Genomic DNA, 21579 nt, shown 5'->3' on the forward strand with positions numbered 1-21579 from the left:
ACTATCATAAAATAATTTACATTCAGGATGAAAACAAACCAGGTTTTTTCCTGTAATCCCCTCAGACAGTACGAAGTCAAATTTATGCTTCTAGAGTGTTTATTTTTTTTTTTTTTGATAACTTGCCTATCTTAGCCAGAATAATTTTTAATAAATTCTTATGTCACTGTGGCACAATTTAGAAGCTGAGGCAACTGTGTCAGGATATAAAGCCACAGATTAAATGTACAGTCTCAAGTTTAACAGTCTTTTTTTTTAACTGCAGACAAGATCACAGAGAACATTTGATAAGTAAAAACAAGTTAACCAAGAAGTATTTTTGTCTATAGAGCTAGAAACCATCCACATGCTGCCAAACCATAAAATATTTTTATATTTTTATGCTTCAGTAGGAATAACTACAAAGGAAAGACTATGCCATACTGAAAGTTGCTGAAGTAATGCTAAACACTATGATGAGCTTCCAGAAAAATATTAGCAGCAAGTATTAAACAAGTAACTGTTATTTTGTGTGGAAAATATCTAGCACTATACAGATAAAATTCAACAAAGATCTTAGGTCAAAACAACCTCATGCAATGCTCCAGACTAGGGTCAGAATGGCTGGGAAGCTGTCCAGTGGAAAAGGACCTGGGGGTGCTGGTCAATGAGTGGGTGAACATGAGCCAGCAGAGTGCCCAGGTAGCCAAGGCCAGTGGCTTCCTGGCCTGGATCAGCACTGGTGTGGCCAGCAGGACCTGGATAGTGACCATCCCCCTGTAATGGGCACTGATGAGGCCACACCTCGAGTGCTGTGTTCAGTTCTGGGCCCCACACTGCAAGAAGGACATTGAGGAGCTGGAGCATGTCCAGAGCAAGGGTCTGGAGCACAAGTCTGGTGAGGAACAGCTGAGGGACCTGAGGGTGTTTAGCCTGGAGAAAAGGAGGATCCGGCGGGACTTTATTGCTCTCTGCAACCATCTGAGTGTAGCCAGGTAGGGTTCAGCCTCTTTGCCCAAATAACAAAGGGTAGGACAGGAGGAAATTACCTCAAAGTTGCACCAGGTGAGGTTTACATCCTACATTAGGAAAAATTTCCTCACTGAAAGGCTTGTGAAGCACTGGAACAGGATGCCCAGGGAAGTGGTGGGGTCACCATCCCTGGAGGTATGTATGAAATGTGTAGAAGTGGTGCTTGGGGCCATGGTTTAGTGATGGACTTGGCAGTGCTGGGCTAGAGGCTGGACTCCATGATCTTAAAGGGTGTTTTCCAGACTACACGATTCTACCATTATTTTTTTCATCCTTAGAGACTGACACAGAAAGACTAATTTGTAAGTGTCAAAAAAACAGTCCTAATGGCACCTTTATCTCCTGTCTGCATTCTCCCAGAGCACTACCCTTAATTTTCAGGTTTCTTCTTGCAGGATAAATTCTTAAAATTCTCCACTCCAAGGTTTCAGCCTACAGTGTGACATATCAATTGGTTTACCTGGCAAATCCTACTAAATCCAAACTCTTTCTGTTCTTTCCTTCAGTGATTTCATAAGCAGCTTAAGAAAAGAGTATTTTTCAGTTTAAACTAGAAACAAAATATTTAGAAACAGTACCCTTCATCTATGTCTGTATTATGTCAGGATTTAGCAGCTCCTGCCAGTAAATTAGGCACTTTCAAAATCTTCAGGCACATTTTATGCCTGTCTCATTTTCACAAGTAGAAATCTCTCTTGCAAAGATTCTTTTTTAAATGTCATTCTTGTTATTGCTTACGTCTTAAGGATCTTTTTCATAGATTTTATTGTCTCTCAGTGACTCCTGCATAGTTGTTGATGGATGGCTTATACACAGCTATTCCTTTTCTTTTCTGTAAATTAAGTTGGGGTGTCCATATGCACTCAAACTAACATGCAGAATGCAATTAATAAATTTTTATAGAGCTGCTATGAATCCATCACATAAATATCACTAAAATCATGTGGTTTCTATGCTAAAGAAATGAGTCTGTTTCTTATGAGAATTATACTGAGTTTACTGGAACAAAATGTTCAATCAAACCTGTCATCTGAGAGTGCAAAGTAAGTTGTGAATATATCCTGTAAATACAATCTGTATTTAAAGTTAAATACACAAATGCACTTAGGTTTTACCTGCTATTACATATTGCACTACAAACCCAACACATATTGAAGAATTCAAATGACAAAGACCTAGGAAGGATAACTAGTAGTTATATAATAATTTATCACGGAAATTATATCTAAATTATAAAGCCACCACTTTTATTCTGCTCTGAAAATATTCTATATTGAATTGTATATTATTGCTTTATTTTTAGAAACTCTCACCTGCTAGGTACAGCATCCAGCATTTTGACTTGTCAAATTCCATCCCATTACTCATTGCCCAATCTGAGATCCCTCTGCAAGGCAGCTCCCTAGGTAATGCCTAGTTCCCCTCGTTTTTGTAAATAGATCTGTGTTGCACCTTGTCTTGTTTTGCATTTGTTCACACTCCATTGCGTACCTGCCCAAATCTACTTTCTTCTTTTCCTGCAGAAATGCACTTATAGTTTTCCATGAATTTTAATCTAAAAGCTGATTTAGATTAGCTTTTTTTTTTGGCTGGCTGGCTGTCACAATTTGTAAGGCATGTTCTTTAAAGTCAACAAATAACAGTTTTGAGTCTCATAAGACAAGCTCTAGTCAAGAGATGATGTGAATGAGCAAAAGCAAATAAAAAAGGACAGAAATTTGATATGGGACTTTTTTAATATAGTGGGGGAGGTATTTGGATATACCTAAGAGAGTTAGAAACACAACTCCAGCTAGTGGCATGGAATTGTCCTTCTAAAAAGCTTTGAAAATGTAGAAAAGTAATTTTAAAATTATTTTTCTGTATTTTTTTAAGTTGCTCCCCTCCCAATTCCATTTAGCCATGACAGATGGAAGTTAAATTTCTGAATAACTGATTACCACTTAGAGAGGGTAAGACAGGGAGGAAATTAAAGTATATACACTGGGAATATGGCTGAAAAGTTCATTTCAACTGAGCAGATGAAAAAATGGAAATTTGCTGGCAGTTGCATTAGAAGTTACATCTAGTATATAATACTTCAGATCATCTCAAAGCTCAAAGTATTTAAAATAAATAAACCCAAGTTTTATTATTTAGAAAAAAACCTCAAAACTATTTCAATTATATGAAATTTTTTTGAAACATTAACTCTATTACAGTAAGTAAATAATGAAGAAAAGTGTAATGATATATTAAAAGTGTAATGAAGAAAACATTTTCAGGGCTCAGAGTGCACAACTGGTCCCACAGCTTTCTCCTGTCATCCTGACCGGCCTGGCTACAAGGGAAAACTCTTATGTTTTAGAATGAATAGGCAAACCTCATCAGGGAGTTCCTGACACCTGTGCTAGGTGACCCTCACTTGGCCAGAGAGTTGGACAAAATGGTCTCCAGAGAGATGATCTCCAGAGGTCCATTCCAGTCCTAATAATTCTGTCATTCTGTGACTTTCCTGAAACTCTGCAAATAATTTTATTTTAGTCTCCTATTAAAAAAAAAAAAATTAAAACCATTTTTCACAGCTTGAAACAGCATTTCTGCTGACACAAAAACCATCTGCCACAGCACAGTATGTAGGAACCCAATGAGATAGATTATTCCCTAGAACTGGTACTAAAGCTTCTGTTCACTTGGTCAATTGCAGTAAACATATTAAGAAGAACAAAGCCAAAGCTGGACATGTATTGCATGGAAATAGACTAGCAGGTCTTGATACTGCTCCATGAAATTTCAGGACAATAGATACCAAGTGAATGGTACCATCCTGGTAGAAAACCTCACTGGCGTTTGAAGAAATGCGAAGTCCCTCAAATTATTACTGCAAAGAGCTGAAATAGCTGTGATTCCTAAAAGCATTTTGTTGTTCAGTGTGATAAATAAGTGTGATTCGTGCTGATAAAATTGAAACAGTAAGCTCCCTACCTCACGGTAATTTTGCTTATACGTCATTACCCGAACCAGACTATATTTTATTGTAACCAAATTATACTGCCCATTTATTGAATGTATTCAATTTTATATATTTTAAACTATTTCATTTAAATTTCATTAAAATTATTGTTACATTTAATTTTGTTTGGCCTTTTATTTGTGATTGAATAATTGGGCAAACATAACATTCAGTAAGACAGACTGAAGGCCACAAGAATGGAAAGGCATCAGGCCAAGGTCACTTGCAAAATAATCTGGAAATCGTTTGATGCCCTCTGACAAAAGCATAGCTAGTCATTGAAGGAGGAAAGGAAAGTTCACCCTTTTCATATCTAGTAATAACAGAGTTTTAAGGGAAAGGGGGTAAAAAAAAATCAGAAAAAAAAGTTTTTAAAAGCACCTTGCCTACTGATTTCTGAAATTATGTTAATGGAGAAGTACATATTCTTCACCCCGGGTGAAATTTTCCTGTGGTGAAAGTCACTCCAGATTCCTTCGGATCGAAGGAGGGACGCAGGGAGTAACCGCGGCACGGCCACGCAGTCGGGACCGGTGCCCGTCCCTGCCCCGGCCCTGCCCCGGCCCGGTCCCGGCCGCCTTCCCGCCTCGCCCGCCGCCCTCCGCGTTACCGCGGCGACGGGCGGGAGCTGCGGCGGGCCGGGCTCCGGGGCTGGCCGGGCTGCGGGGCTCGTACCGCGGCCACAGCGGCAGCGGGGGCGGCAGGAGCGGAGCGGGGAGCACGGCAGGTAACGGGAGGGGAGGGCGCGGCCGCGGAAGCCCGGGGGGTGCTGTCCGTACCCCGGTTTCCTCAGGTGCCCGGCACAGCCAAGGCGGTCCCTGTGCTGGTGTCACCTCAGGTGTCGGTCTCCTATGGCTGGTCCCCTCAAGTGCCTGCTCCCTGTGCAGCCAAGGCTGCAGTGCCATGTGTCATTGCCCGCACGACTGTGGGTACTGGTACCCGTGCCCCTGAGAGCCCCACTGCTCTCTCCCGCCAGGAATTTGGAATTAGGGCTGTTTCACGCTCCCCCGTCACCCATAATGTTCTGGCATGCAGGCAGGCATGCCCCCGCATCCTTGTGCCCTGCTGGACCCACGGAACCGGGCTGGTCTCCGCAATAGCATTGTTCTGGTCGTCCTGCCGAGGTATTTGAGGGCTGCGTGTCTCAGACTGCATCTGCCGGGCAAGGCAGTGGCCAGGCAATAGGAGTCCGAAATCGTGTTTGAGCGCAGTTACAGCCAGGGTAGAGGTTCATCACGGTGTGCAAGGGTGCAGGTGTTTGATGAGTGCAGCCATGGATCTATGGCAAATTAAGATTCATGTCCTTCAGAGTGTCTTTGCAAGTCATTGAAGTCACACAACACGGAATGATCCAAAACAGATTTCGGTATGGAGACCCAGGGCTAGGTTCAAGCTCAGCACCACCTCTGGTATCTCAGAGATACCAAAGTGTGAGAATTGCTGTCAGAGAGCTGAGCTTACTCTGGAAGTTTTTGTCTCACCCATTCCAGCCTGTAATTAGAGCTGCACTCTCCTGTCCTTCTTGTTTTTAATGAGAAAATTGCGTAATATGAAAGGAAAGCACAGAACTATCCAGTTTGCACTACTTGGCTGTACAAATGAATGCATTTAAGAATCTGAATTATTTGATTTTTGGTGTTTTAACAGGTTAAAACGACAATCAGTATTATGGAGGAGGACTTAGAAATGTTCCAGGAACAAGCTGTGACTAAGTACGTAATGACTTACTCTCTTGGAAGTTGAATATATGATGGAATTGAATAATGTATGTTATTAGAAATGTGAAACACAAAATATTAATTATTTTGGAGGCAAACTTGATTCTGTATTTCTTCTGCTTTCCATGCAAACTGGAGAAGTTGCTGATAATTAAGACAAGATATTGCTTTGGCTAGTGCTCTACTAACTGTTTCTGTTAGTTATTTTAATGTTTAAATATTCATACCTGAAACAGAGGTGGAGGGAAAATGAAAGTTATGTAGGGTTTTATTAAGATGTTAAGAAACGTTTTTTCAAACTTTTTTTTAAAGTACTTGAAGTTGCTAGGCTACAGCACTATAAACTTACATATCACAGCTCTTAAAACAGTAAGAATCTTGAAAACAAGATTCATTGCTAAAGTCCTAGCCTTATTTTGCACAGATAATAACTACAACTGTTGTCCCCAAGTATTAAATGCACTTTTCATAAGAACACATAATCATTTTTTATTTTTACATAGTCCAAGTTTAGTTCTTTTAGTGTTAATCTAAAAAATATGTTAGTATGTAGTTAATCTAAAAAATATGTTAGCAAAGTCTTTCTAAAGAAATGAGAACATGAGTAAGAGTTATGTAGCACCTCATCCCATTCAGCATCTTCAAGGAACATACAAATATAAGAAGTACTTCCCCACTTAATGACTTAAAACAGAATATTTATCCATCATAATTTTGTAAGTAAACTTACTAACTACTTTTCAAATAAACCAGTTTATTGTGCCATGATTACCAAGAAACAGCACAATGCAATATGACGCATATTAAGTGTAAAAGTATTTCTTAAAATAAAAGAGGCATGATCTATCATACCTTATTCTGGCCCAAAAAGTTTTTTATGGATTTAAAAGTGTGCTTTGAGGGAATTCTTTTTTCATATCATAGTTACATAATTTGTAAAGGTAGCCATATAAAAACTTGAATTATAAAATCCCAAAAGTATTGCTATTCTTTGGCTACAAGTCAGAAGCCTATTTCAAAAATTCAGGATTCTGCCTTGCCTTTATTTTAATCAATATATGAAATTTCAGGCTATTTGCAGATGCATCTAGTAGAATTCGTCCCATCATAAGCCATAATTCTTGCTAGCTAGTTAGTTCCATTAACTATACAAAGATTCTGGAAGAGTAGTTTAGGATACATCTTCACTGAAAGGCAACTATTTCAGTCTATGCTGACATATTCCAGGGATAATAGAGTGCCTTTAAACTTGGGAAAATGGCTGAGTAATGGTGGTGAAAATCATGACAATTACATTCCAGCTGCAAGGACTCATAAATCACAAATTGTCTGTCCATAGGTGTGAATGATTCAGTATGGCTGAAAGTTGTTAAATAAGTTGGTTGTAGTTCTTATAATAAAACTTTGGGGTAAAAGATTCTATTACAACTCGTTTGTATATTTCCTATTTTTAGAGCAATGTTTGCAATAATTAAATTAATTAATATTGACTGTAGAAGCTTTGGTAAATATCCAAACCTAATGAATATACTATGTAAGGTTGAATAGTTTTACTTTTGTTTGCATAAATATGGTCATACTTATTTTCCTATTTGTGAACAAATGTAAATAATATGGGAAGAAAGTATAAATTCAAGACACAGTATGAACCAAACATTTCTTAAATCATCTGTTTTCAAATAACTTTATTCTAGAGTGTATGGACAATACCATTCTTTCTACCATTCATTTTTATGTCTGGAAACAATCAGACCTGTGCAGAACTCCAAAGCAAAAGATGGATAAATGGAGCTAGAAAGGTCTAACCAGTGCAAAAATCCTTTGTGATAAAGAAAAAGGCCTGGAGGTGGTTCTTGTATCGTGCTTTTTGTTTTATCAGTGGGTCTATGGTTTGATTTGTGATTTAGTGTTTTTCTTTGGTGCTGGTTTTTTCTTTTGTCTCCACCCTTTTCCCAGAAATGTCGTCAGCTAGTTTCTAGCTTCTATTTTCCAAATTTTACCCATTTCCTAAAACTGTTTTTCTTCCTTGGAAGTTTATTGGTTCGCTCCTGTTATTCCCCGCCTGGGTTTTTACTCCCAGCTCTCCTGATTTGTTGGAAGTTGGGTCTGCCCCTGCCTTTCCCCTGAGATATAAGTCTTTGTCGGCCCCTTAGTGGGGGCCCAGGAAGAAAGAGGGGAAGAAACACCATCAAATAAAGTTTCCCTGGGACCCCTGTGCGCTGCCTGTGTTTTATTCTGCGCCGAAACAACTGACAACTGGAATTCAAGGAGCTCCAGGGGGAAAACTGCCGCCCCTCACTCTCAACATCAGCTAGCCGGGGAAAGCAAAGCGGCAGGTGGTAAATCTTTTTATCTGGATTTTTGCCTAAATTTGGAAACATTTTGTTTTACATGAAGATAAATAGTTATTAATGACAGTAGAATATGACTCATCTCTATTTTCACTTATATGGAGACAGAATAAAAGAAGACGAAGAGCTTGCCTACACCACTTTAAAATGAGATAACTTTAAGTGTTTTGAACTGTTTCAAAGTAAATGAACCAAAAAAAAAGTAGCTGCCACTTGCTGAAGTACAAGTCATTACTCCCCTGTATGACGAATCCATTTGATGTATGCATTCAGCAAATTGGGAATGCTGAATCCACATGGGTTAAAAAGCCAGTGCATACTTCTTTGCTTATGAAGATTTGTTATTTGTGTGTTACATGTGTTACACATGTGTTACATGTGTTACATTGTGTGTTACATGTGTGTTACATTGTGTGTTACATGTCTTACTAAACAAAAGAAACCATTGATTCCACATCCAGTGATGAAAATAAATTCTCGTGACTGTGGTGCCAAATAATTGGCCATATTCAGCACTCTTTCCAAAACACTAGTGGCCTAAAGCAATAGTTACTGCAGCAAGTAGCACCTCTCTGCTAATGGGTGGGGATGACTACAGATCTGTCTTCAATACCAGAGCCTTGGTACAGATTAGTTGTGGTAGTAGAACAGCAGCAGTAATCTACAACTTCACATACAGATTTCCTTTTGCAGCTCAAAGTGTGCTTAGAGGATCCAGGTAAGGAATTAGAGAAAGTGGAGAAGCTCTTTCAGAAGGAATTTTTCTTTCAGCAGCTCCCTTTTATATAATGATTGCTCTAGATTCAAGAAGCATGCAAGAACAGTTAAGAGAATTTTTTTTTTAGCAACAAATGCGGAATTTGCCATGTGCAGGAAGATCTGAAAGAGGCAGGTGAAATTTAAGAGTGAAAGGTGTCAGCCATGGTGTATTGAAAGGGTAATGTGATGATCTAGGCTAGAAGTTGCATTCTTAGTTGCATAACAATATTTAGATTATCGATGTGACACACAATAAGGCAAGCACCTGTTTCTGAAGGCTGAAATAATACAGCTGAGTCATTGCTGGTGGTTCACCAAAGTGTTGCCATGTGACATTAGAGGAGGCTGGAAGTGCACAGGTCTTTAAAGCAGTATCAGTTTATCTTCTGTTTTCAAAATCGCATTCTATATTCCACCCAGAGGCACTCAGAGTTTACCCATCATTAATGCTACTTTTGAGATGGGTTCCAGGCACTTAGGAGAGGGGTATTTTTGTTTTGAGAGATATACATCACTTGCTTGGACTTTGGTTATCGTCATCCTATGATTCATATTAAATTTCAAAACAGCATTACCAACAGTTTTAACATTAAAAAGTCATTAAGATTTATGTGTGCATTTAAAAAGCCCTTCCAAGCTTAACACTGATACTGTTACAGTTTCAAGGATTTGTGGATGCAAAAGAAGTTTTAAAGAATTTAACTTCAAAAAATCATGCTAAGTTTTAGTTATGATGTTATAAATCAAACAAATTTGCCCCGATTTCCAGTAATAATTATCAAAACAAGAGATGTGCACAATTTAAGCACCAAATAAAAGATTTGTGATAAACCCATATCCACATTAAGGAGCTGTTTTTTCAGTTTAGTGCAGTCAAAAGTTGAGCATGCAGGCAAACTCAAGACTGATGAAGTGAGGTTCCACCTACATTTGAAGGCATCATTTAACTTTCCCATTTCTTTCTTTTTGTTGTTGAAAAGTGGTTAGTTTGGTCACAATTAAAACAGAATTGTAGCAATGTAAATAAAAATTTGTTTTCTCTCTTATTCTTTATTTGAAAAAATAAATCTCTTTATATTTTTAGAGCTTCTCCATGTGAAGTTGAACTTCAGGAATTAGTGCATCAAATTGACATCATAGTAAACAGAAAGCAAGTAGAATGGGAAAGAAAGATGAGAGCTTTGGAAGCAAAGATGGATATCCAGGATCAAGAATTAGCAAGTGCCCAAAGCAAACTGGATCAAAAAGGTCAAGAGGTATTTAAGAATATCACATTCTATAAAGAAAGTATTTATTCTTGTAGTTTCTTATTAGTATGCTTTAAATTCTCCATAAGACCATTTGTTCTATCACGTAAAAATACCAAACACCCCTTAAAGGTCACTAATTATCCTTAGTGTTTTGTTTTAAAGTGTGCTTCTGCTCTGAAAAGTGATTGTAAAAATGTCATTGAAAATCTCATATTTCTTCTATTTCCCTAAAGTCTACATCAAATATTCTTGGGTTAGCTGTAAAAAGATAGTTTGATGTTTTTTTCTAAATGCCAGCACTTCTCATTTCATCAGAAATTTTAAACGGAAGAACGCAGTTCAAAAACGTTTCCAAAATCATGTCTTTGTTACTCCTGTTTATTCCTGATTTTTAACATTTTACATTATATACTGTCTTTGTATGATAATTTTACTCATTGTGAAGACTTGAAATGTATTACTACTTCAACTTTCGTATGAAACTTAAAGCCCCAGTGTGCCTGATGTTGCCTGTATTTCACATACTTTTCTTCTGAATAATTATTCAGAAGCATCACGACATCCTTGCATAGCATTCAGTTCTAGTTCAAGCTAGCTGAATTTAGCACGAGGGCATCCTTGTGTGAGCTAGGTGGCTAAATTGCCCGTGGGAGTTTTGAAAATGGAGTGACTCTCCCTAATGAGCAATTAGGAACTTGCCCTTAGTCCCTGCAGTCAGAGGAACCAAGAGAAGAATTCAAGTAGCCCATCCTGAAAGCATCAATTTATTTGCTGTACAGAGACATTATCTGAAATACTTCAGCATATTTTACCAAGCTTCCAACTGCCCCTCCAGAAAAGCACGGGTGCAATGTATGCTCTCTGTCATATTTCTCATGTCTCTGTGAAACTCAGTAATAATTTATGATATCACAAATGGCACTGCACTTAGGGAGCTGAAATGAGTCCACAGTGTCTTCTGGTAATTTGTACATAAATACTGGAAGGTAATTTGTATCATTTTATGAGCCATGCAAGGAAAATTTTCACAATGGGGAACAGCATAGTTGGGTTTAAGAAGCTTTCAGGAATGGTCTTTCATGACAGACTTGTACAATATTATGACTAAATTATAACATCAGCGTGTAATGAGATTTTTTACTATAAAATCACCAATTTGATGTTGATACAATCTAGGTCTGTAGTATGCAGTTCTATTATCAAGCTACTGATTTAATACTTATTTTTAATACCTCTTCTTAAAGCAGTGATCTTCTTTCAAAGTTTCAAATTACTTTCCCACAAATTACATATTTTGAAAAATGTCAGAAAAGGTACATTTCAATGCTTATTTTAACTTTAGGTGGGACTACTTCAAAAACAATTGGAAAACTTACAGAAAACTAAAAATGAAATGGCTCAGAGTTATGAAACTCAGCTTCAAGTACTGAAATCTCAAGTAAGAAAAACGTCGGTTTCATTATTTTGTGATTGCAGTATAAAAAACTTACACATGCCAAATTATTTAGATGTGCCATCATGGATTTGGGAAAGAAGAATCATGTCATACAAATGATGATGACTACAGCTTCCTAGCAGGCTCCATTATAATTTATGTACTGTCGTGTCGAAACTTTGGATGGATTTTTGATGTGGATGTGACATCTGTTATGAAGACAGATACTTCATTTCCTAACTTCAGACTAATAAACTAGAGCCTTGGTGAATGAATAAAATAGGTAATTGGATTCATGCTAATATGAGTCTGATGCACACTAGGGATTTTAAGATTTATACTGTGCTTATCATGTCTTTCCTAGATCTTTTTCTGGTTTTAGTTTCACTGATTTACTCAACTCTTAAAGTGGCCTGATAGCTTTCCATAAGGTATAGATTTCGTTTGTATCAAAACTGGAGTAACCCGCATTAATGATGTTGGGAATTTGTTCTGGCTTTATTTATTTCAGAGTGTTCAGGCAGCCCAGGAGGCCAGTTGTATCCTGGGCTGCATAAAAAGAAATGTGGCCAACAGATTGAGGGAAGTTGTTCTCCCCCTTTTCTGCTCTGGTGAGGCCCCACTTGCAATGCTGTGTCCAGCTCTGGGGTCCTCAGTACAAGAAAGATTTGGACCTGTTGGAGCAAGTCAAGAGGAGGCCATGAAGAAGATCAGAGGGGTCTGGACCATCTCTCTGGTGAAGACAGGCTGAGAGAAAGGCCAAGGGTTTGAAACTGAATGAGTGCAGGTTTAGACTGTATCTGAGGAACAATTTATTATTTTTTTCAGTGAGGGTGATGAGACATTGGAACGGGTTGCCCAGAGGAGTTGTGGATGCCCCATTCCTGGAAGTGTTCAAGGCCAGACTAGATGGGGCTTAAAGCAAGCTGGTCTAATGCAAGGTGTCCCTGTTTATGGCAGGGTAGTTGGACTAGATGGTCTTTTAAAGGTCCCTTTGAACTCAAACCATTCTATGGTTTTATGATGCAGTTTGGCTGTGTTTGCTCTGCACCTGTCTTTTTGTTTCTTCAGTATTTTCTACTTCAATCATGCATATGAATTTGTAGCAAAATTGAGTTGATTCTGTTTCTCAGATTTTAACAACTAAGGTACACAATTCTGCATTGTTTTTCCTGCTACTTTTCTGTTCCCTTCACTGGATTCCTCTACCAGAGATGTAGTGTAATAATTCAGAATTTCCAGTCACCATGCTTAGTATATAGTGATGTCAGATTGCATAAATTGGGTATCATTATTTTCATTTAGAAGTGAGAGTGCACCTGAGCCCATCAAATTAATAAATGTATTACTTATTTTTAATGTTATGTTGTCTTTAATTTATCTTTTCTTTTACAATTGAAAACGGATATGGAAAACAATTCTGTAAATAGGCGGTGAATGCTTCGGCTGTTTTGTAATTAACACTTCTAATCATTTGGGAAAGTAGGTAAAAATAAAAGCTGGTTTATAATTTACACAAATTACAGAAAAATATCATCTTAGCATGATTGTTGAGAAGATAAACATCACACAATGAAAAGGAGTGTGACATTTTATGCATAAGTAGTAAGGTATCTTTTAGCAGTGCAGAACTATTCTCAAAAATAAAGCTCTTTTTTCTTTATAACATTTAGTGCAATATTTTTCACTTCTTAATTATTTCTTTATCCCATGCTAAAGATGCTTGGGTTTATGTTACATGTTGCTAATATCTTCACTGAAATTGAACCTTCTGAAATTGAAAGTCCAGTCAATTTTCCGTAAAGATTTTTATTTTGGAGTGTTTAATTACCCAACAAGTCCTTTCCGTGGGCAAATGCACCCTGTTTTCTCTTTTGTTTTTTTTTTAAAAACCTGACATTTTCTAACCTACAAGCTTTTCTCTTTAAACCTGGTTATATTTCTTCCCCAAATTCTCCTTTTTAGTTACCACTCAGACCACTTAACCTTTCTTTGGGTTTCTTGATTGCTTCTTCTTCTATATTATGCAAGATAAACTTGGTAGAACCTTGGAATTCTACCTCTTACGAATATACATCAGTTTCCCAATCTACGTCTCCAAACATTTCATTCTCTCAATCATCCTATTCCTTTTTTCTAAAGGTTCCAGCAGTGATGCTGTTTGCATTTTATTTTCCAGTCCCCATTCCTCTCCTTTGACCAAACCATATTTTTTCATGGACTATCCACCTCATTCACCTTAATTGAAGAATAAAACTGTTAAATGCCTGTTGTAAGAAGCCTCCTTGATGTGATAAACAGAAGTCTGCCTGTCAGAACAATTCCTAGCACCTATGCTAGACAATAGGACTGTCCCACGCTGCTCCTCTAGCTTTTGCCACATCTCCTTATGGCTTTTCTTTCCTGAATAACAGTGCTGTATTTTCTGCAAAGGAATGGCTCTAATGTCCCCAGCTCTGAGCTACACAAACTCATATCTAAAATATAGACCTTCTGTGACAATATTAATCTTTGCCTTATCTCCTTTAAGTCCCTTCTTTCAGTTTTTATTCTCACTTGGAAGTTGCACCACCTTCTAAACTGTAGAATCTTATGAGTTACAATTTAGTTTTGCACAAATTGTGTGTTACCATTTACCAATAGCATTGTATCTTTTTCTACAGATGTATTCTTAAAATCCCACCCAAGATTTCTTCCTTCCTAATCTTGATAGAAATAGTAAGGGTGGCTTTTTCTAGCTGTCAGAATGGTAGGCTATTCAGAACGAATTTCTCTTCTGTTTAATGAGCAGTATTCCCTGTGAATTGATTGTGTGCCTGTTGAATGCAGTAAAACCTATATTTTTCTTGTATTAGGGAAATAATTCCTAGTATGTAACCTGAAACTCCTACACACTGTTGTATTCGTTCAAACATGAAGCATTTTGTCATAACTAAACAGCAAAATCTTCTGAGGTTCATCTGCATTACTTTGATCCTTCTTTTTCTTTTTTTTCTTTTTTTTTTATATTAATGTCTAGTAGTTATTCTCACTTAGAAAGTGATGGAAATCTCTCAGCAAAAGAACAAGGATTGTTTCTTGCTCTAAGAACTTTGCAACTAATTTCCCCACTTAGAAACGTAAAAGCTACATCTGAGCTATCCCAGACTCCCTTTAGAATCAACAGAAAGAAATGGACACCCCCAGAATACAATTCATCTTAGTGTATGACAAGAATTTAAGATAGCTGAAATGACTAAGCATTTACAGGAAGATTTTTCTGATGCAGAATATCTCAGGCTTGTATGTCTAACTTTCAGAAATCTAAACTAAGATGGATTCTACCCCAGAACTCACAAAAATGCATCTTTTTTTTTTTTTTTTTTTTTTTTTTTTTGACATGCACAACATGTGAACAGAGCAACTTGGAACTTTTAAAGCAAGTATCTGGCCTTAAATGGAAGGATTTTTGTCTTTCAGTTTAGTTTCCAGTCATGATAACATCCAGACAATAATTTGCCTTTAATATCCTACTGTCATTAAATATCTAAGATTCAAAGTAAATTTTCTCATTTTGGCCACTCTGTTCCATTTTGGACCAATTTAGTGAATTGTTGGATCCTGTATTTCCCAGCCTTTTTAGCATAAGCATTCCAATACCTGTCTTATCTGAATTGAGTCTTCCCAGGCAGTTCACATATGTTGAGGCGAACACGCCATGTGTGGAGACGCAAGGCTTGACTCCATTTTCTCATGAAGGCTGATTTATTATGTTATATATTATACTAAAATACTACATTAAAACTATACTAAAAGAACAGAGAGAAAAGAAAGATCAGAAGGCTACATAGAACAAGAATAGAATAGAAAGCATAACAAAATCCTGTGACTGCTCACAGCCTTGGCACAGGTGGCTGTGATTGGTCATCAATGGAAAACAATCTACATGGAGCAATGGAAGATGCACCTGTTGCATTCCACAGCAGCAGATAGTTATTGTTTACATTTCTTTCCTGAGGCCTTCAGATCTCAGGAGGGAAAAAATCCTAGGAAAGGATTTTTAATAAAATATCATAGCTACACACATATGCCATAATATATTCAAGAGCAAAACTCTTATTTGGAAAAGGATATCTTTCTTCCAAGGTCAATGAGTTCCATGTTGTTTCAGCCTGGATACTCTGACTCATTTTAAATATTTTATCATAACTCTGTTCTCTGACAAAGTCAATTTCAAATATAGGCAGCTTCACTGCAAGACTTTTGAATTGGGTTTAAAGGTGATAACTCAGCTCTGTTATGCCCACATTACATAATTATTCAGACATTCCAAGCTGGTGAAATCTGTGCCTGGGCCTCTTCATATAATGAAACTTTCTAGTCTGGGACAATCTGTCTTCTCATTAGTTTGTGTGCTCTCATATTATGATTCTCAAGTTCATCTCAAATGTGTCTCAGAAGTTTCCGGATTATTTTTTAATTTGTTTCTGTTATGTATCTTTTCTGGACTTCTTATGGCCATGTTTGTTATCTGAACAGACCACATTCAGTGTAGACTCAACAAGATTCCATTTCATTTCCAAGCAGTAGTTCACTTTGAGCTGTTAACAATTATATGAGATTTTAAGGATTTTGTTTGAGTATAGAAAGAATTTTATGTAAGAGTCAGGTTTTTTTTAAGTCATATATATTTAAATGTAAAGGAGCTAAACAGCAAGACACATGATCAGTATTTATTGGAAGCTTTTCTGCATAATATTCTTCCCAAAGTTCTTTCACTCAGCTTTCCTCAAGATTGTATTTTTGGTGTTTCCTTTATCAATATCCTTGGGTTTGCTTTTCTGTTTTTTTTCAAAATCAAATGTACATATTCCTACCAAACAATATCACATTTCTGTATGAAATCTGTTAACAGGCACTCGACAGACCCTTTGTTTTGTTCAGTGTAGTGAACTGATGTGAAAACTGGCTGTTTTTCTGGAGAGGCTGGTCCTTCTCCTGGCACCTTTTCTTCTGTGCCTCTGACTCCTAAGCCTTTCATGGTGACATCAGTAGACAGTGTCTGTTGTCTATTTAGTGTCTAATTCTGAGACACACACAGTGGTACCAGAAGAGTGCAATCATCACACACATAACATTTCAACAATTTTCATCACAAGAAAGAAACACTCAAGTTTAGAGTACATTAATGATAATCTTTCGTTCTGACTAGTGAAGCACCCTTTAAAAATGTCAACACAAGATGGCAGTAAACAAGTATAGAACATTCCATATGAACACTGTAGAGGAAATGACTCTGTGGGTAGCAATGCCATGGAGAGCTGCAGCAGAATTAAGTAGCAGTCAAATGAACCCATTTGAACAGTTAGTTAACATTTATATGAGAGCTTAGTCTTGTTCATCTGTGATAGATGATCTTGTGATTAATTGATTTTAACTTTATTCCTTGATTTTTTGTTACATTGATTAAACATTTAGAATACTAAAGCTGCAGTTGGTGATTCTAGTTTAAAGAAAACTTTGGTCATGTTGTCCTTCTTGATAGATTCTGCATATTCAACTCTTTTGATTTTAGTTCTCAAAGTTGATACATAGTTATGAAAAGCTACAGTCACATCAGTTAAAACAAAAAAAGATCGAAAGTAGAGAAAAATGTGGGGAAAACCTGGACACATCATCTAACCCAAGGAATTTATATGTGAAACTTGAGGTAAGAAGACTTGTCATTATATTTTCATTTTAATATGCTTCTAGAACTAATCTTTGATTAAAATCATAAGCTTTATTTTGCTCATAGTTCTACAAAACTTATATAATTGTTTTGCTTTGGCAAGAATGGTTCTTAGTTTTATTATTATTTAATAGCAAAATTTTTGTAAATGTAACTATAAATAAGTTTTACTTTTTTCCTGATGAATAGATGTGTACTGTATAACACAATCTCTTGAGGCATGACAGCTTGTGCATATGCAGGATACTGTCACATAATACCTATCATTAATTCAAGTTTTATAGACCTCAGGACAGCCTTGACCACTTTGGGCTACATAGAAAAAAGGATTTAGGACTGGAAAACTGCTTGTTAAACCTATATCCTGTCAGCACCCATATGCCTGAAGCAATCTGTAACCTTGACCTCAGTGCCTAATTTCCCTAGGCAATGTATGAGGAAGGATTGGGCACTTAAAAATACATCCTGCAGAATCCAGCATAGTGGCTGGGGGACTAGATAATAGATACTGAGGACAGGATTCAGTCATACTCCATATCCCTTTGGACACGGGCTGGATTTTAGTGGACTTATTCTTGAATACAGGAATACACTGATTTTTGTTCATAATTCCCAACCTTGACTTCTCAGAGGTTACTTTATGATTTGTGGAATAATCAGGTATTTATTGGACCAACAGGAAAGTTAGGCAAGATAGAGAGCTTGTAGAGAGTGTGCCCGCAAGGGGTGTCTTCTCTCCAAATACTCCTCTGGCTGCATTCAGTGGGGCAGAAATTGATATCCAGTATTGCTTCTAACTGAGCAATATCATCTCTAGGTATGGTAATTTTTGCTGCTTCTTTTTTACCTATCCAATAAATTTCCTGATATCCTGAGCTAAGTGAAACAACTTCAAAAGGAAGAATTTTGGAGCCTGTTGAAAAATAACATTTGTCTGTTAGGTAGAAAACTAACATGGGAAGATTATACTTCAGATTCTGTCTTGAAAGATTTTTACACCGAGTCCTCCACTTATGGGAAGAACAGTCTAAGCAGTAATTTGATGAAGCATAGGATGGTCAAAAAATCCATGTTTTCTCTGTCCATCCTTTGTGAAGAGCATAATAAAGTAGTGTGTGCTCCACATGCTTACTGGGCTGGGTGCTGTAGGAAAAGCAAGGAGAGTGGTACCAGCTGATGTGGGAGCTGCTTGTCCAGCGCTAAGCATTGGGAGGACTTACACGTTTATGATGCAGATTTACAATGTAGATGATTTGGACACTTTGAGGACTTTGCAATCAATTCAGCACTAGTAGATTTTAATTTCCTGCTTTTAACCCAAATCAAGCAGGGTCTTAGTATCTGTATTTTGGACTTGCCTTTTATGTTATTTTGTAAGATACGGGACTAACTTCTGTGACATCCAGGTTCCTGTATCCACATAGACACATCCCAACTCTATATGATGTTGGCTGTCTCCTCCACATGGAAGTTCTCACAGTCAGAAAAGCTACAATGCTTTGGACTGCAGCATAGCTGCCAACATCAGCTACTACAAGAATAATAAATGGGTTGTACATCTATCATTGATATATCACTACTGTCAGCTAATTTGAGAATAACCTTACTCGAGATTAAAATGTGAAAATAATGTAAGACAATGCTATAATTTAATTAATTATGCAGTATGAAAAATGAGTGCTTGGAATATATTCAGCAAATTTGAGTATTCAGGAAATAATTACTGTGGTGAAAATCTACTAAGCTCAGCAGTGCTTTAGTAAGGCCTTGAACCTTCAGTCCTTATTTAGTAGACTGAAACTCCATTTGTATCATGTTTTATAAAATAGGGAGATGTTTACTGTTATAAATGCCAAAGCAGATATCAGGAAAGCTATGAAAGAAGATTTGTATCAATATGTGTTGAGAAATAGTCAGGTTTTTTCAGTAGCAAAAAAAAAGCCCTTATTGTTTTAAATTTGGGGAATATGCCAGTTTAGCTTAATTATAAAATATCATCTGTCTTTTTAGAACAACATTTCCATTAGTTTTCAATATATAAATCAGTGTACTGTTATTTTGCTGAATTTTCAAACTAAAAGAGCAACAGCTTTAGTAACTGAAATTTTGCTTATTTTTAGGATACTGCCTTTAAAATATATTTGTGAACATATAAAGTTTGGCATGAGTTTAAAGCATATTCAAATACACTATAAATATGAATGTAAGTGCAAATACAAACCCAATATTAGATAATCTAGCATAAAAATATTTGTTAACAGCTTTTTGTTTAAACTGGATGAACTCAGAACCTGAAGCAGCAATTTTAGAGAGCAAGAAGTAAAATTTATTCAATGTAGCTGTTGTCCCATTAAAAACCAAGGTGAAAAGTGAGCACTTTGTGTCTGAATATTAAGGGTTTGATTCCCTGCTGATTACCCTGCTCAACACTGATACAGCTTTAAAGTCACAGGAACTGCTATCCAGTACAATTTGTGCATCATAGTAATAACTTGATTTTATTGTTTTTATTCAATTATTATGTTTACACTCATTGTTCTCAGATCAATAGCCCTTAAGACTGGTCTTTCTCTGGTGGGGATGACTGGACAGCTGGTTTATAGAATTGTTCTTTTTTTTAACTTCTTTCCAAAATTAAGGAAAAAATTATGTGTTAATTAAAAAACCAGGTATTTCTTAGAATGATACAAATTACAAAATTCTTTAGATTGAGGAAAATAGATATTTTCTCTATGTTTACTAGCCTTGTTTTGCTGTCTTTCAGGAATTTAAGGCAAAATCACAAGAATGGGAGAAGAATGGGACAACCTGTGTAAATAACCCTGTTTATGTAGATATGCAGCCCAAATTATTGCCCGAGAAATGTAATTTATTTCAGGTAAAATTCCTACTCTAGGAAGAAAATTAATTCTTTGCTCAACTAGAACTTACTTTAACTTAAAATTTTTTAAAACTAAGCTTACAGTGACTTTTACAATGCATGTCTATATTGATAGTGATATATGGTAAGGCAGAACCATATTGGAAGACCTAATAATACAAGCAGGTTTTTTTAATTTAGTTTTTCTCAGGAAAATGAGAAAATTAATAAGGATCATGATTAAAATGATAACATTTCTTTAAAAAAAACCCAAACAATTACAAAAACCAGTGAATATTCCTTTTTACTTTTTAAGCATATTATGGATATACTTTTCCATGCTATTCACTAATATGCAATTACTTGTGACAAGTTATTAATAAGTACCTTACCAAGTAAATAGTGCATGCCATTAAGGTGTTGGCACAAGTATAAAGTTCCTTCAAATCTAATAGCCTTCATTTTTTTTAAGATCATAAATATAAATTAGTATTATTTATGCAGAAAAAAATTAATTTTCATATGCTACTCCAGAATCACTCTTGGAGTTGTTTGTTGGATCACTTAGCCCTTTTTTTCTTCATATTTTCTGCCTTCTGGTTATCATGCAGTTCCTTGGTTGACTTTATGATTATTTTTTACTTGCCAATTTGCTTACAACTTTTTTTGTATATAGACTATTGATACTACATATTTTTATTTTTTTAATTCCTTCTAATCCAGAAAAAAAAAATGTTATTTAATGATACTGTGATGACCTATCCTTCTCTAAAAAAAAAACAAACCCAGAAAATAACTCACAAATTGACTGTGCCACAAGACAGCTTGAAAATTAAGTAAGGGCAAGCCAATTATGTTGCTCACTGGTAATTCCCTTTTCCACTGTTACTAAGCTCATTGGATCTTAATCTAGTGAAACACTTTCTTAACAATTCCTATGAGACTCTTTACACATATCCAGAGTTTCCAAGGATGACAGTTATGTTTTGGGTTTAGCTGCTGAAAGCATTACATTCCAGCAATTGAACTTTCATACAAATATGTTAAAAAAGCACATTTGACTAGACAAAACCATTGACTGATGTTGTACAGTTAGACAAGTCAAAATAGAGTACTCAGGGTGATCATTCACATTTTTCTGTTGAAGCTTTAATTGCCATCAGTGAACTTGCTTTGAAGACAATTTCCTTCACAACTGTAACATAACACCAACTATTTTTTAAAATCCAATTTGATGGACTGTTACTCTTAGCTGTTTCAGAAGTGTTAATTTTTCCTGCATCTTTGCCTCAAATTTGTCTTTCATGAGATCTTTGATTTCCAGTTGCAGTCTTGCACTATATTTTCACAGAATGTATTGACACTTTGGTATATCCGAGTCCATAACTTGGATGTCAAAGGGGCCTACATTTTTTATCTATAGAAATGAAACTTAACCTGCACATTTTTTTTGGCTTTTTATTTGATATGCAGCTAGTGGTATATTCTACTTA

At 36.4% G+C, this 21579-nt stretch overlaps 1 protein-coding gene across 1 annotated transcript in view; it reads left to right on the forward strand.

Annotated features, from left to right (window-relative positions):
- Window positions 1–5044: 5044 nt before the first annotated feature.
- DEUP1 (deuterosome assembly protein 1) overlaps window positions 5045–21579 on the forward strand; it is a 41411-nt gene continuing 24876 nt past the window's right edge. The window contains exons 1-7 of the mRNA XM_041417053.1: window positions 5045–5127; window positions 5313–5412; window positions 5651–5715; window positions 9916–10087; window positions 11424–11519; window positions 17071–17205; window positions 19991–20104. Of these exons, the coding sequence (XP_041272987.1) occupies window positions 5045–5127; window positions 5313–5412; window positions 5651–5715; window positions 9916–10087; window positions 11424–11519; window positions 17071–17205; window positions 19991–20104 (765 nt within the window). The remainder of the gene's footprint in view (window positions 5128–5312; window positions 5413–5650; window positions 5716–9915; window positions 10088–11423; window positions 11520–17070; window positions 17206–19990; window positions 20105–21579) is intronic.

The sequence above is a fragment of the Onychostruthus taczanowskii genome, unplaced genomic scaffold, assembly GCF_017590055.1.
Source record: "Onychostruthus taczanowskii isolate IOZ18803 unplaced genomic scaffold, ASM1759005v1 scaffold54, whole genome shotgun sequence".
In the NCBI taxonomy this organism is placed as follows: Eukaryota; Metazoa; Chordata; class Aves; order Passeriformes; family Passeridae; genus Onychostruthus; species Onychostruthus taczanowskii.